Consider the following 17,500-nt stretch of genomic DNA (forward strand, 5'->3'; position numbering starts at 1 on the left):
CCTCCATCCTAACAAGAATCAGGACACTCCTAACTCCTGGAGTGCACACGCAAAACAGAGGAGTAGGGGTAAGGGGTGAAATGGGATTGGGCCAGAGAGACACAAAAAGGGACAGAGAGAGAGAGAGAAAGTGAGACAGAAAGACTGAGGCCCCGTCCACACGAATCTGGATATTTTTAAAAACTATCTTCTTTTTTAAAAATATGTTCTTCCACACACCACTCAAAAAAAGCTAAAATGAACAGGGATTCTCTAGACATTTGGACGTTTTCTCTTCACTAATCAGCAACAACTATTTTTTTTTGGGACGTTTTCCTCATCCACACGGCTCTGTTGGTCGCAGAGTTTTCAAAAATCTCCACTTTTTTAAAGAAGCTCCGTTTTCAGTGACCAAAAACGCCATTTTCATGTGGACAGAAGAATAAAATGAGGAGAAAAACCTGGATTTGTGCGAACAGGGCCTGAGAGAGAGCAAGAGATAGAGATAAAGAGAGAGAGACACACAAAGAGGAAGAGAGAGATACAGTAGAGAGATAAAGAGAGATAGAGCAGTTAGTATGAAGGTTCAGACACTATCTGAAATGATGGTCTGAGAGCATGTTGGCGGGTCTATTTGCGAGAGCGATTACGCTGCAGGAGGAATTGCGGTGTTAATTGCGGCCGGGTGGCTGCAGCTCGCTCTCCTGCGCCGGTTCTGATTCGTTCACTCGGACTGAGGCCTGAAAATAACCTCGTTTACACCATTACAGCCAAAGTGCTCCTGATCCACCGTCCATTACTCTGCTCCACACAGGTTACTGAGGCCAAATCACTCTTACACTCTTACACCCGGTTCTGTTCACACTCTGGAAAAGAATCTAATTAGATCATTTCAGCTTTTCATATTTACATCCTCTAACAGCATAAATTTATACTTATCAGAGAAACAAAATAAGATTAATTGCCTTAAAATTGGACAATTTCACTTGCTAAGATTTTATTTACAGAGTTTATTAGCTTATTGTTATATCTTATTTGGAATGCAGAATATTCCCTTTACTAAAATAAAACCTATTATAAATGAAACACTATTCTGTAGATATCAGTGTTTATTTTTAAGGCACTTATCGAGTAGCTAAGTCAGAATTTTTATTGTATGAGTACTCAGTATCTGCAGATACTGCTGTGCTGCGACCACAGTTCCATTATCACTGTTTATTGAAAGATTTTAAAGACTCTATATATAAACAATAAACGCTGTTAGGTTGCTAGGTTACCTGTATGTGGCGGAGTAATACATGGAGAGCTTTGGTTACAGTGCATTACCGACTGATAATGGCACTCATAGAACACCTCTCAGCCAATCACACTGCAGGGTCGTTACTAACTGCTGGTCTCACCTGGTAGGAATTGGGCCAGAAGGTGCTGATGGCGAGCTCAGCCTTGGCCCAGCCCTCGGTAACCGGGGCGGAGGCGTTCCAGATGGGGTTACCCTGTGGTCCACCGTCCACCTTTATGTAGACGTTGAGGGATCCGGGGCTGCGGCCGTCTCGACTGGAGAGGGAGTAATGGAAGTCGATGCAGTGAGTATCATTTTCCTTCAGCGTCGGGAGCAGGAGGTGAGCCTTCTGTCCTGAAGCACGACCCGACGCATTCACCATCATAAAAGATCCTGAAGATAACATACACACACACACACACACACACATATTTAGTGAGCTGAGATTAATGATACGGGAGGTTTATGAGCAGGTGAAGCAGGTGAGCCGGAGTTTAAACAGGGTTTGTACGGGTGCTTGAAATCCTGGAAAATGCTTAAATGTAAACGTTCTGTTTTCCAGGCCTGGAAAGTGCTGAAATTTTGGAGAAAGTGTTTGAAAATGTTTGAAATTCTAACTACATTTACTTTACAATAAATAACTGTCTATCAAAATAAATTCGCGTAAAGAAAAAAATTCTTCTCCTTCTGCTATTAACACAATTCTGATTGTGTTCACATAAACATAATACTATCTCTTGCAGTGTGACAAAAAGCAAATTAATAATATTGAGTACATCTACAGGGGTTGGAGAATGAAACTGAAACACCTGTCATCATTTTAGTGGGATTTTAGGTTTCATGTCTAAATTGGAGCAGCCTGGTGTTCAATCTTCATTAATTGCACATTGCACCAGTAAGAGCAGAGTGTGAAGGTTCAATTAGCAGGGTAAGAGCACAGTTCTGCTCTAAATATTACAATGCACACAACATTATGGGGACATACCAGAGTTCAAAAGAGGACAAATTGTTGGTGCACGTCTTGCTGGAGCATCTGTGACCAAGACAGCAAGTCTTTGTGATGCATCAAGAGCCACGGTATCCAGGGTAATGTCAGCATACCACCAAGAAGCACCAACCACATCCAACAATCAATCAAATAGGGTACACATACAGTGAAGAACATTGGTATTTAAATTGTGTGAAACTGACACTAATAAATACATAATTTCTGCTGTTTACTTACTTAGAAGTATTTTTTTCTCAGTAGCTTAGTCACTGTGAAGTGTGGAGAATAGTTTTGCGATATATTGATTATCACTGATTCGCAGTTCTGAGATATCACCACTATCATTAGTTTACCACGGCTAAAAGGTGCTGTAAAAACTTGAAAATGGGCATTAAAAGAGCTTAAAAAGTGCTTAAATTTTACCTTGTAAAAGGCGATGAACCCTGATTAAAGCAGAACTGAGAGAACAGGTAGAATACAATGTTCTCATTCTGACAGCAAACCTCTAGAACATCTAGAAAGTTTAATAATAGCAGATTGTGACCTTCATCTATTGCTTTATCTGCTCTTTAAGACACACACTCTCCCACATGTAGTATCTGGATATATTGCATCTATCCAGACAATAAGAGTTGAAGCATAACTGCCTGTTATGAGAGCAGCGCAGCTGAAAGACTACACGCTGCATAAAACCATTTCAGCCGGCAGCTTTACATCCATTTTATTCAAATTTTATGAGACAATATGCCATTTTATGGCCACGCTATTATCTGAATGATAAAGTATCAGAGCAGAGCAGAGCAGAACGAGAGAAAGATACTGAGATACTGAGATACTGAGATACAGAGAGAGAGAGAGAAAGACATGGGTGAACCTACAAAAAAAAACCAAAAATCAAACCTTTCTCCTCACATACGGCGACAATAATTCAATTCTTTAAAGGAGTAGCAATTAGATGATTAAAGCTTGTAATTACTGCAGGCGCAAAGGTGCCAATTTGTGATAAATGGCAGTAATTTATTACACATACTCCAAACCAGGCAGTAAAATATTGCATTCATTAGCAACGGCTGCTGCGGCTGCTAACCGGAGTCGAACTGCTGCTACCGAGCGGTCATGTTTCAGTTTCTCCAAATGAACAGTGTTAATGAAAGATCTAATGATGATCTCAGTCTAACTGTGTAGTAATTAAAAGGAGTAGTGTATGGGGATCAGGTATATGATATGTACATCATAAAAAGAGAAAACCTAAAGAAATGACATCATGTAGTAACAAGAAATAGAGACGGGATCAACTCAAATAAATACTCAGAATGAACCTTTCTATCCACCATTTTATGTTAAATGGACTCTAACCACTGTTACAGAGTGATTAGCCTGGGAGGAAAGACGACACTGACGGTGAGTGTCTGAAGCCAATGGAAAATAAACTGCCAATGGCAACAAACTGAACCAAAGTTAATTCAACACAAAAAGGTCTCTATTTCAATGTATACATGTCCAAAAATGTTTGGAAATATCCAGTTTTACACAAAACAGAATTAATGTGATTAAGTTCAAACTAATTGTGGGTTTACAGTATAAATTAACTTAAGTCAGTTAGATATAACATTTGTGAAAGTGAAATTACCATTAATTTAAGTGTCTGGCATGTTTTTTGTACTTTTTTATGTGTCATTAAAGCTGAAACCAAGATTTTTTAACCCACACAAGCCAACTGTTTATATAAGACACTCTGTGACTAAAACTACTTTACCCAACATCCCATCTACAACTTTTACAACCATTCCATTACTGCTAGTATTAGTGATTAGGGGTAATAGATTAGGTTGAAGTTGAGCAGATTAAAGTGGGGATGCTGTGAGGTGAAGGAAATCAATTCAGAAGGAAAAGGCCAAACCAGCTCAGCCCCCACGTCACATCCAGCCCCTATTTTTCTGCCTGACACCTTTTAAGAGGTGATAAATTGCTTCTGGTGATTCATTGGAGGGCTGAGGAAGACACGGCACTATCACCCTATTCATCACACGTATTGTCGAAGACACCACCGCGCACAATGCATCTATCAATCAGACCCAGCCTTGAGCCGGAGAATGAGGCCAATCAATTCCTCACACTAATCCAATCTGGGTGAACCTTCCTAAACAGGAGCACGGACGCCCTGATTACATTTCATATTCAGCCCTGTCTCCGGACCTGAGCTTTACAGGTATACGAGATACGAGACGCCGCGTCTGTCTCCATCACTCATTACTAAAGACAGCAGGAAGACCAGGAACCAACAGCCAAAACAGGCGAGAGGCATCATTATGAACACAACTCAAAAATAACTTCAAACCACTTTAAAACAACCCAAACTATCCAAACTACAAATACAGAAAAACAACTTTTATTAGAGACACTATGTAATGGAATTACAGAGAATATTAAAAATACAGAAATTACTGTAAGTACTCAATACTGAGTTAAAAGAGGCTCAAACGCCGGCGACACCACAGACAGACAATCGCAGATAAAAAATACAGAGTTTTAACAGAAGGCATTAGGCTTACAAGAGTTGTGAGGGACAGGCAGGGTCAGTAACACAATGACAGCAAATGTAAACACACACCAAAGAGTGGTCAGGCAAAGCAGGGTCATACACAATAAATCCAACAACACAAGGGAGAAGCAAAAGACAGGTCCAAAATTACGAAAACATTCAACCACAGGTAATCAATAGAATGGGCAAGGCAAAAGACGAGAAACAGTGATACTAAAAAGGGTCAGCAAAGAACAATATAAAAGAATAAAATGAGGTGTAGAAGAGCTAGGAAAACTAGATTCAATACTCAGCCCTTATCTAAGCAAACTGAGGGGTGTATATACTAGGGAGGACAGATGGAATCAATTAGTAACTCGGAGAGCAAGAACACTTAGTGACAGATGCAGTAAAGAAGTAAATAGTGCCCCCCCCCACCATTGATGTCTCTATTTGTATCTGTTTTATTAGTAATTTATCTGTATTTATTCCTAATACAAACTGTGCTTTCACATTCAGTTACCGCACACCCCTACTACTGCTTATTACTGAATATATTTACATTTATATTTATTACAGTGTGTACAGTCAGTGCTACTACAAAATACTGCCTAATTCTTATTGCTGTGGACCAATAATAAAACAGTTTGCTCCTGTTCGTGCTCTTTGGCTCATGTGGAAACGTTAAACACAAACAAAAATGCTCTTTCCAGAAAGCTTCTGTGACATCTGGGCAAACAGGGAAACGATGAGAAAAATCTCTCGGTTTTCTGGGAGCTACAAAAGTGAAACTGCTGTTTACATCCGAATCAATGTCCAAACAAGGCAATTAAATAGTAATTTAGCTGAAATTCACCCCAGGAGACAGACTGAAAAATGCAACCCTTCAGCATCTCCACCGAACGTTACCTGATTTCAATTACTCTCTCTGTACTCCCGCGTGACCGCCGGCTCTCTCATTTGCCCGTTTGTTGGTTTCTTAATGTGTCACACGCGGCAAAGCAGCACTTCGGCAAAAACAGAAGCAAAAAAACAGACGCCGGACCGTGATTGGTCAGCCTGCCGCGTCCGATACCTCAGCTCTTCAAGAATCAATTACAATCAGAGCTCAGAGTGCGCCTTGTTTATGGTGAAGTGCTCAGATTTCCATAGAATCTCGTCTTTATTCCTGATTCAGGGGTGGGGGATAGAGATTGAGCTTTTTTTTTAGATAAGTGTAACTCCTGGCCAATCACTTCCAGATAAATCAATAGCAATACGGCTCTGCTTCTCCCAGCTATCAGACCCAGAACCCAGGGAGCTAAATAGGGTCCAGAGGAGAACTACAGTACGGCTCTCTCATTGCTGACAGGTTATACTGAAGAGTCATCGACCAACAGCCGACCAATCCTCACCCTCAGAACCTCCTCCATCCACCTACTGCTGCTGATTTTATTCACTGTGCTGCTGAGTAGTAGTAAAAGAAAATATTCAGAAAAACAATCAAAGTCGATCAGGAAAAGCACCGTGTCTACATCAACCCGTCAATTAGTATTCATGCCCCCCCACCTCGGCGCAGGACCGCCCACAGGCAGAGCTGAAGCCGGGCGGCGACACCTTCTCGTCAGAGCTAACTAACAGTGCTAGGAAGAGCATGCAGTTCATTCCTGTGTTATTTGTGCGAATAACACATCAGTGTTTATATACTTTACCCAGTAATTCAGAGCTAAGAAACAAATGGTTAGAATTAGTCTATGGAGGAAAAACACCACCAGCCAAGTACAATTGAGATAAGTCAGCGTGTTTAGATGTTTAGAACAGTTCTGTTTACCATCCCGGAGATTTTTACTTTCTGGACCTGGACTCTACCAACCTCTGTGTATAACTATAGGTTTAAATAGGATCTACGGTGGATTTGGTGTTTTACAGAGACTTTACAGAGAACTGCACTTAGCAGGGCATTATTACACATGTTGTAAAGTAACAAATGACATTGCAAAGACTGTTATTAGTGTAAAAATGTCTTTATTTTATAATGTTTTTGTTGTCCACCTCCTTGTGCTGCAGTGCTGTTAGCCAATCTATGGTGATATATTTGCATGTATGAATATTCAGAGCCTAAATCCACTGCACCACACCAACCATTATACCATATTATAGATACCCGTTAGCAGTGGGTGTGGCTAACTGAATAAGATCACCTGAACATGATAATGATGCTTCAGTCCACAGAACTTCAGGCTCAGTTCTGTTCCTTCATCTGTAGCTGTTCTGTTGGACGCGTCTCACAGCTGGTATTTAATATGAACCTAAGAGCTGCTTGGATTCAGAGTCAGAGGTAATTTTTATCACTATTTCCTCCTTTTTTATAAGAAGAATCCATTTCCACACGGGTTGTAAAAGTATTGGGAGGTCTTGGTGGGAGGGTCATTACTCCTGATGAGTGTTTCCACAGAGAGCTGTTATTCTGAGAACGCCTCATTCCTGCCATCATAATAATACAGGCCGAGTGACGGATAGCGGAGGCTCCGCTCGCTGTCACTTTAATATGCAATTACTGCAGGTCTCTGTTCATCAGGCCTCTGCTGCTCAGACTGATAAAGATACAGCATTTCTCATCACCCTGCTCCCTCCCTCCACCGCTTTACCCCCCCATACACCCAAAACCCCCACCCCAGAGGAACCAGAACACACCTATTTACCACACAGCCCAACCTGAGGCAGTAATATGCAAGGGGGGTAATGCAGTAATGCAGCAGGATGATGGGGGGATACGAGGAGGAGGGATGAGCTTCAATCAGTCTGTTTGAAGAGAGGAGTGATAAAGTGCATACCGGTATAACTACATTATTACTATTATTATTATTATTATTATTATTATTATTATTATTATTATTATTAGTAGTAGTAGTAGTAGTAGTAGTAGTATAGCAGTATTAGTAGTAGTAGTTCTAGCAGTAGTAGTAGTAGTAGTAGTAACAGGTGTGTGGGAAAAGCAGAGGCAGCTTATTAGTACTCTGGAGAGGCTGATCTTAAGGTGCAGGTGTGACAGTCATCTCTATAAGACTCTATAAGCATACCTATAACATGTTATAATGCATTTTATCATATAGCACGGCTATACATATGTATAAAAAAGTGTAATTAATTATGGCCATGTTTATTATGCATTAAGAACTGTGATCATGATACATCATATATAGCTGTGTTTATAACATGTTATACGTCAAACACCCTGTAGATATAAAGTAAAGTCAGAGACAGAAGATCTGAATCTGTTGTTACACAGTTTACAGCCTTCATCATCCTCTAGTCCTTCATCAGTACAGGGTACAGGACCCCGCCCACAGGACCCCGCTCACCGGACTCCGCCCACATGATTCCGCGCACAGGACTCCGCCCACTGGTGTTTAAAACTTCTAGCAGCCACCATCATGGCCACCTCCATGCTAATCAGTGCTAATCACTGCAGTGCTGAGAATAATCACCCACCACCCAAATAATAATAATAATAATAATAGTAATAATAGTAATAATAATAATAATAATAATAATAATAATAGTAATAATAATAATAATAATAATAATAATAATAATAATAATAATAATAATAATAAATAATAATAATAATAGTAATAATAATAATAATAATAATAATAATAATAATAATAATAATAATAATAATAATAATAATAGTAATAATAGTAATAATAATAATAATAATAATAATAATAATAATAATAATAATAGCTGTGGTGGGTTTCTATCCTGTAGTTTCTGAGTATTGTAGAACGGGATAAAAAAAATAAGGAAGAGAAAAATAATAAAGTTTTCCAGAGAAACAGTAAACAGTATAAATGATTATGTATTAATATCATCGTCGTCATGACAGCAGAATCACAGTGATATAAATATGATTATATAAATGTGATTATATGTGTTGCTGAATGTTTATAGTTTATAATCTACAGTGATGGAGGAGGAGAGTCAGCTGCAGATCTGGGTTTGGAGCAGCTGGGAGTAAAAGAGCGAATGAGACGGAGAAACACATAGCATCACTCCACACACCCCCCCATCACCCCCCCACATACACACACACACACTGTGGACAGACTGCAGATGGGCCATCCTCACGTGAACACACACACACACACACACACACTATACACACACACACACACACACTGACAGAATCTTCATAAGGATCCCAGGAGCTGGACAGATCTGAGCTTCGCTGTTGGGCTTCGGCCCATTTCACACATTTAACTATTTAACCATTTAACCACGCCAAACCCCCCACTCCACCCCCCACCTCCACACACGAGAGAGAGAAAGAGAAAGAGAAAGAGAGGGAGGGGGGTGTTATTACTATCATATATCTGTGTTTATGAACTCTGAATATTCAATTATTTCTTTGCATCGTTATTAATTGATGAGACGTTGGCAAACCCGCGTCTGAACGCGGCCAAATCCGTAACGTGGGGGAGGAGGACGTACGGAATTCATCAGAACTAATTATATAAAGGCGTTTAGACCTGAACCCCCTCAAGAGGAGGGTATAGAGACTGTGGGAGAGAACAGGAGGCTGAAGAGGAATCAGTGCAAAAACATAACAACGAAAACGTGAAAATGACAAAGGCGCGACAGAGAGAGAGAGAGAGACAGAGAGAGAGAGAGGGATACAGAGAGAGAGAGAGAGAGAGACAGAGAGAGAGAGAGAGAGAGAGAGAGACAGAGAGAGACAGAGAGACAGAGAGAGAGAGAGAGACAGAGAGAGAGAGAGGGATACAGAGAGAGAGAGAGAGAGAGAGAGAGGCGGTGGGAGTCTGAGCCAGGGCCCATATGTTCCCCGTCCTCAGTGTGTAATGGACCTTCATGATACGACGCTACGCGCCTCCCCATGCCCTGATTACACACACACATATTCACACACACATTTTCACACACACACACATACTCATACTCACACACACACCCGTCCACCCCCCCCAAACCCCCACCCCCCACCCCAGCAGAAACAGCCTCGTCCTGTTTGCAGGGCTGAATGTGATTTGATTGGCGTGCAGTCAGAAAGCCGTCGGCTAACAGCGCGATTCGCTGGAAACCTTTTTTTAAATCGCGCCAGCTCTCGCGTCCTCTCGCCTGACTGACCTTTTCCCGTGAGCCCTCGGCAGACTGATACGGTCCGACAGGGTCCGCGGCACGAGCCCCGCCCCCTCCCCTCTCCGCAGACGCGACAATAATCTGATAAGTGGAAAATCAATAATGAAAGTGTCACTATCAGCGGCCGGCGCGGCGAGCGGCGATGCATATCTGCAAATCAGCCAATCAGACGATCAGCCAATCGGAAATCTGACTGGAACCGCGGCGATCAGGAGTCTCGCCCCCGGCCACCTGCTCTCTTCCTCCTCCTGTGAACTTCGCCTTGATTTATGCCTTTTTGAGTGTTTGCGAGTGTTTGTTGATATGGACCATTTTCTCTTAATCAAAAGCCAACGAACATCCAATTACAGCAGCAGACGAAAGCTTTCAGAACAAAAGATGCAATTAATTAATTTTGCATCAGGTGGTAAAACGCTCTCGCGCTCTCTCTCGTGCTCGGCTCTGATTTGCGCACCTACGGGGCTCGCTTTCCCCCCGAGCCTTAAAAGCTCGGCTCCAGATGAAAAGCGTGTTTACGTGGAGAATCAGCGCTAACTGAGTCATTTCACTGCAATCTCCACATATCTGTTCTTACACTCATCCAGAGTTCAGCCCTCGTACATCTGCTGGAGAACTTTAAAGCACTTTCCCTCCACACTTCCTGCAGTAAAGTGACTATTCTCCTCTTATCTGGGCCAAGAAGCATCAGAGCTGCTATTAAACTCCAGTTCTCAACAATAATAAAACACATATTCATAAAAAAAGCATCTAACAAACAGCACACAGTGTTTCACAGCACAGACTCCTTATTTAACCAAAGCTTTAAACAACTGAGGTGTGAAAAAGTGGGCTGTGAGAACAGCATGCCTCTGCTGACATATAAAACTTAATATCACAATAATTATCTTACATATTATCTCAGTCTATTATCACAAGAAACTATTTAGAGCAAGCACAAACTCAAACCTGAATTAAAGTAGAGTTATTTACTATATTTAGTAAGTGTTAACCACAGTGTAGTAATCAATTCCTGATAATCTTGAATAACTGGTGTCTATTACACTCTATAAACATACTTATAACACATTATAAAGGTTAATACTTAAGATAGCCAGTTACTAGACTACTTGAAAAAAACATTAAACAGACTTAATAAAAAAATACTGTGCTTTAAATACTAAAACATATATCATTACTAAAATATCATCTTAGTCTCGGTTAATTCTGCTGTTTTAATTAATGCCTTACAAAAGTACATTTATAAATCAGTGATCTTTCAGCAATACAGCACAGAGATCTTTCTCTTTATTTCTCTTTGGAAAGAAAAAACGTTCGATTTAAGGAATATTGTAGATACTGAGATGCTTTTCTTGAACTCATTGAGTCCTTGAACACCTCAGCAGTGTATAACCTGAGTCACATGTGTATAAACCCTGTAACATCACCCTCCCGCCTCAGTCCACATGCTTCTCTCACTTCAGAAATTACTTCTGTATATTGTACTGTGTATTGTATATGTGTACAGCTGCCCATAAAGGGGTAATTACACTGCATATCTGTTGGGGCAGTAAAGCAGCAAAGAAAATACATTTTCCACAACGCTGCTTGATGTCCATCTGTTAAAATGTTACTATATAAAGGACAGTTGCAGATAAGACAAACAAAATAAAAAGCCACTTAAAAATGATGAGTTTCTTTGATTTTACCAAATTAAAAACCTCTAGAATATAATCAAGAGGAAGATGGATGATCACAAACCATCAAACCACCAAACTGAACTGCTTGAATTTTTACACCAGGAGTAAAGCAGCATAAAGTTATCCAAAAGCAGTGTGTAAGACTGGTGGAGGAGAACATGATGCCAAGATGTTTCAGAAACTAAAGAGGTCTCTTAATTTTAATTCCAAGAGCTGTATATAACTTTAAATAAATGGTAAATTAACTTGTTAAAACAAGTTTAGGGACAGGGTGATGTTGGGTGAATAGGATGTGCCCCCTACCCATCATGGGGGTGACTATTAGCTAATGTAAAAGAATAAGGTATTAGTGTTCTCCTGCAAGTGTGTTGAGTTCCAGTGAGCATCATGTGTCTCAGAGGAAGATACTGATGATACTGATACTGTTTTTATCTTCCCTGCTATGGTAGACTGTATGATGGGTGGTGGATTTCTAGAGATTTGATAGAATTGTTTTCCTAGAAAACCCAGAAAAAGTCCAAAAACAAGAAGAATATAGAGGATCTACAGGATCATAAATGAATTTTCAACAGAACATGAAGGGAACTTAAGTAAAACACTGCTATGACAGGTTTCAGAGCTTATCTAGGGATAATTCAGTTCGGGGAGAAGAACCTCCAGAAGCCCTGCTGTGGGAAACAGAGATCAGCAGGATTTATGTTTATTTTGGCCTTTTGTGTTTGACAGTTTTTCCCAATTTGTGCTTTTTGGCATTTGGGAACGAGGCCGTAAACACAGGCGCATACATCAAAATAAAGCCCACAGAGATGACATTCACAAACCACAAAGCTGAAACTTTCACCACAAATCAGTGCCGAGATTGAGACGAAGCCCGGTGACATTTTTGCGCCACGAACAAAAAAAGAAAAACAGGCATAAATTCTTATCATCTCACAAATGAGAGTTTCAGTCCGGACAAAGAGGCTCTCTGAAGCCCTTCAGCTCTACGGCCGTAACAAAGCCTGGCATTTATCCGCCCGGGGGGAAGTCTCCTGCTGCGGCCGAGGACCAATCAGCTCCAGGATGTTGGGAAAAATGAGCCGAAGCTGCTGGATTATTATCATGGATTATTATTGGTGATGTGGAGGAAAATAAAGATATGCAAGTGGCTTCATACAACGGTGTTTAAATTTCCCAGAGAGTCCGAGAGAAAACACACAGACTAACACTAACAACACACTGAAATATATTTATTCTACAGTACAGAGCATCTCATCTACACATCAAACAAATCCCCCATATTCACCACAATCAGCTCAGATAAAGGAAGAGACTCGGTTTATAAAGCTCTCTCTGCAGTTCAGAGCTGGACTGATGAAAGTGTCGGAGCTGCAGTTCAACAATAATGAAGCACATTCCCACAGCTGTGGAAGAAATAGCGTAAAAAAGGATTATTTTTGGAATAAATACATTACTAAAGAGCTGAGATTTAGACAAACAATCCAGCTGGATTAAAGATTTAAAATCATTTTTTGGAACATATAATATGTTTTTAGATTTCTTTTAAGATTTGTTAACATTTTCCGCATTTTCTACTTGGTTTGATTTCTAACTTTTTTGTTTGTCACAAGAAACCATGTGAGCACATAGTCTCATAGACCTGTCTGGGGCAAGATCAAGGAAGTAAATACAGGAAGATTTTTCTGTGTTACAGACTAAAGCATATATCAGTGCAGTTTATCATAAGTAAAAAAGTAATTTTCTGGGTAATAAATCAGTTCAAACTGCACCTGAACAGCCGTTTATGTCAGTCCTGATTATGTCAGTCTGCTGCCATGGGCTCTAAAACACACATTAAAGACTTCATATCCCAGCATGCATCTCCACCAGACCACCGAGACATTACTGATCACATGATGCTTTGGTGTTCCAGCTCACCGAGCTTCTAGATTGCTCGTACCTGCTCTCACCAGCGTAAATACACCTTGATTTTAGTTCACTCCTCCACATTATTGAATTATTGTTGTTCTCTAGCTCTTCTACCTCGCATTTTGTTTGTTTTGTGTTTTGTATTTTTCAACCACTCTCTGGCTTAGTCCTGTATTGTCTGTTTTTCTCGTTTTTGACCCTTGTTTATTTATCAAATCTCCTTTTGCCTTGACCTTCTACTTTCCTTTTGGATATCCTGTTTATGATCCACATTGTCTTTTCATACTCTGGTTTGTTGCTACTTTTGCTGCAACCTTGCTGATTTTGACCAACTCTTGAAAGCTAATTCCTTTATTAATAAACTGTGTGACTGGTATTTGTGTGTGTCATGCATCTGGCCAGAGTGAAAGTTTAGCTCAAACATATGGTGTATATTTGATTAATTCTTATCACAAACAAACCACTCTGCAGTTTGTTTGGGTCTCACCAGCTGAAATCACCCGAACCAATAGTTCAAACAAGCCACAGCCTATTTTAACCAGACTACATAGTGGCTACATTCACTCTGCAGGTAAAAGTGCCCCAAAATCCAATTTTCTGATATTTAGTCTGAATAGTTTGTGCTTGATGACACTCAAACAAAACAGAGCATCGCTTCACTTTAAGTTTCACTTTGATTCTTCTGAGCTGTGAATGAGCTCAGGCTGTGGCTGATCTTATGACCGAGAATTCACATCATCCTCGCTGTAACAACCACCTTTTCTAGATGCTTCCTTAAGGAATCGATTTAAAATAGGGTGCAGTATATGTAGGAAAGAAAAAAGTCCAGAGTTAGAGAAAGAGAGAGAGTGACACTGATACTAACAGAGAGACAAATATAGCAAGTGAGCGAGAGACACTGAGACGTACTAAGGTGGAACGAGAGAGGGCATGTAGGAAAATAAAAAAGACAATGATTGGACGAGAAAACGCACACTCTCTCACACTCGCGCTCAGAAGTTGCGCGATAGCGGCGCTCCCAGCTGGCGCCGAGTGGAGCGTACGGTCAGAGATAATAGCAATATAACTGACAGCCTGACAGCAGGAGCTAAAACAGCGTGGGGCTGAGAGAGAGAGAGAGAGAGAGAGAGAGAGACAGACAGAGAGAGAGAAAGAGACAGAGTGTGAGGTAAGTGTGCTTGGCAGGGAGTAGGGTGTAGAGCAAAGGGATAATGACCTTGATTTGGAACGAGGCCCATTTCACCATTCAGCTTCAGTATCAGCTTTACACACCGTCCAGCGTCTAGACTTACACTGATTTAGAGTGTCTCACACACACACACACACACACACACTTATACACAGTCTGGCTACAGATGGGTCAACTGTGATCCATGTCTTCCACTTCACTGCATCCACTGAATCCAGAAACTGACAAGAGTCCAGAAACACATCGCAAAGTACCATCGATTACACCATACCATCACACACACACACACACACACACACACACACACACTGATACATGTCCCGCCGCGTGTGAAACCCTGTGGAGGGGTGTGTATCTCAGTGTGAGATCCAGCGGTGATCGATGGCTGATCTGAGGGACAGAAGCTGCAGACGCTCCATCCTGATTAAACTGAAGCTGCTCATCCAAACAAAACAATTTACCTTTACTCTCCTAACTCCACTGATCTTCTGAACGCTGTTAGTCCATCAGCAGACCTGCAGCAGCTCCTCTAAACACTTTAGCAGTGAGGGACCTGCGTGTGTATGTTTGCACGCTGGCTTCAGAGATAAGTGTTGTTTTATATCTCCCAGATATCAACAGTAATCAGGAATTCTATACGCAAAACAGAACTAAGGGTGGATTTCTGTATATCCATATACAGCTCTGAAAAAATAAGAGAACAGTTGATTTTATCAAATTAAAAACCTCTGGAATATAATCAAGAGGAAGATGGATGATCATAAACCATCAAACCACCAAACTGAACTGCTTGAACTTTTGCACCAGGAGTAAAGCAGCATAAAGTTATCCAAAAGCAGTGTGTAAGACTGGTGGAGGAGAACATGATGCCAAGATGCATGAAAAAAACTGTGATTAAAAACCAACCAGGTTTATTCCACCAAATATTGATTATTTCTGAACTCTTAAAACTTTATGAATATGAACTTGTTTTCTTTGCATTATTTGAGGTCTGAAAGCTCTGCATCTTTTTTGTTATTTCAGTCATTTCTCATTTTCTGTAAATAAATGCTCTAAATGAGAATATTTTTATGTGGAATTTGGGAGAAATGTTGTCTGTAGTTTATAGAATAAAACAACAATGTTCATTTTACTCAAACATAAACCTATAAATAGCAAAATCAGAGAAACTGATCCAGAAACTGAAGTGGTCTGTACATATGCCTGTTCTGTATTCAATTGGCAATCCCCTTTGAGGGTTCTATACAGACCTGGCGACTCATGACCGATCGCAATGACATTTTATATTTGTTATATTTTCCAGTGATGTTGAAACTGTTAAATTTGAGGCTATTAATAAATAAATAAATGCTCTTTGCTAATTTTAGAGGGTAGTTGAGCGTTTTAGAGTCGGGAGGGAAGGGAAAGGATGTGGGGGATTTTCAGACCAGAAGCCATCTGTCTTTAAAAACCCCATTGGGTATAAAAATATCCCACAGCAACCAAAATGTCGCCGGGTCTGTGGGCTCGCCATTCATCAAACCCGGCCGATTGTTGTGGAGTCAAGGAGAAAAAACCTGGAATTCTGGGCGACATTTATCCTGTTTTGGGGCTGGATGCTGTTTTTCCTGAGGCCTCAGGTGAAAGTGATTTCTCTTCGCTGTTATCCGGGTGGGAATCTGCACTGAGGCACTGAAACGTGACCAGCACACCTTTACTGACCCAATCCCTCCATCATCCTCCCTCCACCTGAAACATGAGGGTGGGGTGGTGCAGGGGGGGTGGGGGGGTGTGACAGTGAGTCTAGGTCATTGGTGCCTGTTCACTTTTCCCATGTAGCCCTACTGCTTCTGATATACTGTATATAAAACAACAGCTCATCACTATCTTAAACCCCACCAACCGTCTATATTCACTCCTATCTTCCTCCTGCATGGTTTAAACAGCAGCAGAGCTTCTGAATATATCTAGACTGATGGGCGTGGTGTTCTGGAAATGAGGTGTGTTCAGGTACATTTCTGGACTGAATGGCGTCTGACTGAATACAACCTAGACAGACACCAACAGTCAGACGTTCATCGCTATCTCGGTAACACAGGCGCTGTGCCGAGCCGAGCGTACACCCCCACTTATTACACACACATGAACACACAGCAGCACAAACCCAACTTTTACATCAACAATAAACAGAATAGTAAATAAAATAACATTGCTGTTCCCGTAAATGAGCTGCTGGAGCTCCTTCACAGCGTCAACCAGCAGCTCAGTTTCCTGTAGCTCCAGGTAGCTGCACCGTTACAATAGCAATCCACCAAAGTCAGAGCTCACCTGACATTTAAAGGGAATGATTAGCAAGAGATGCTGATTGGTTTATTTCACTTTACGCCCAAAATTATTTAAAAACCACACCCATAATTAATTAAGAGATTTAGTACATGACTTTTGCATGTTTCAATCTTAGCATGCTGTACCTTTCACTTTGTTACGATAGCAAAGACACACCCTGACACGCCCTAAATCAAGCTGCATGGTGCCAGATTAACGGCTCACCTACAGATCACTAATATAGGGCCTGAAATATGATGTGACATGGCTATTTTCACGTCTAATATTCCCCTTTGGCTCCTGGTACCATCAATTTGCTCCCATTATTTAACTTGTCTGGCCTCAGTGTTCAAGGATGTAAGAGCAAGTTACAGCTATCTTATTATCTTATTCTGATATTACTTTTTCTTCAGCACACTGAGGCTGTGTTGTAAGCATGAATGTTTAAAACCATAACTATAATCAGCTAATGGTTCCTGAAGTTGCTTCTTATGCTGATTGCACACGAGCCGGC

General features: G+C 40.8%; 1 protein-coding gene across 12 annotated transcripts in view; it reads right to left on the minus strand.

The window, feature by feature from the left end:
- Nucleotides 1–17,500, minus strand: part of ptprt (protein tyrosine phosphatase receptor type T) — a 248,900-nt gene that overhangs the window by 179,589 nt on the left and 51,811 nt on the right. For all 12 annotated transcript variants that reach the window (XM_049479917.1, XM_049479923.1, XM_049479919.1 and 9 more), the window contains exon 3: nucleotides 1,380–1,651. In XM_049479917.1, the coding sequence (XP_049335874.1) occupies nucleotides 1,380–1,651 (272 nt within the window). The remainder of the gene's footprint in view (nucleotides 1–1,379; nucleotides 1,652–17,500) is intronic.

The sequence above is a fragment of the Astyanax mexicanus genome, chromosome 5 (genome assembly GCF_023375975.1).
Source record: "Astyanax mexicanus isolate ESR-SI-001 chromosome 5, AstMex3_surface, whole genome shotgun sequence".
In the NCBI taxonomy this organism is placed as follows: Eukaryota; Metazoa; Chordata; class Actinopteri; order Characiformes; family Acestrorhamphidae; genus Astyanax; species Astyanax mexicanus.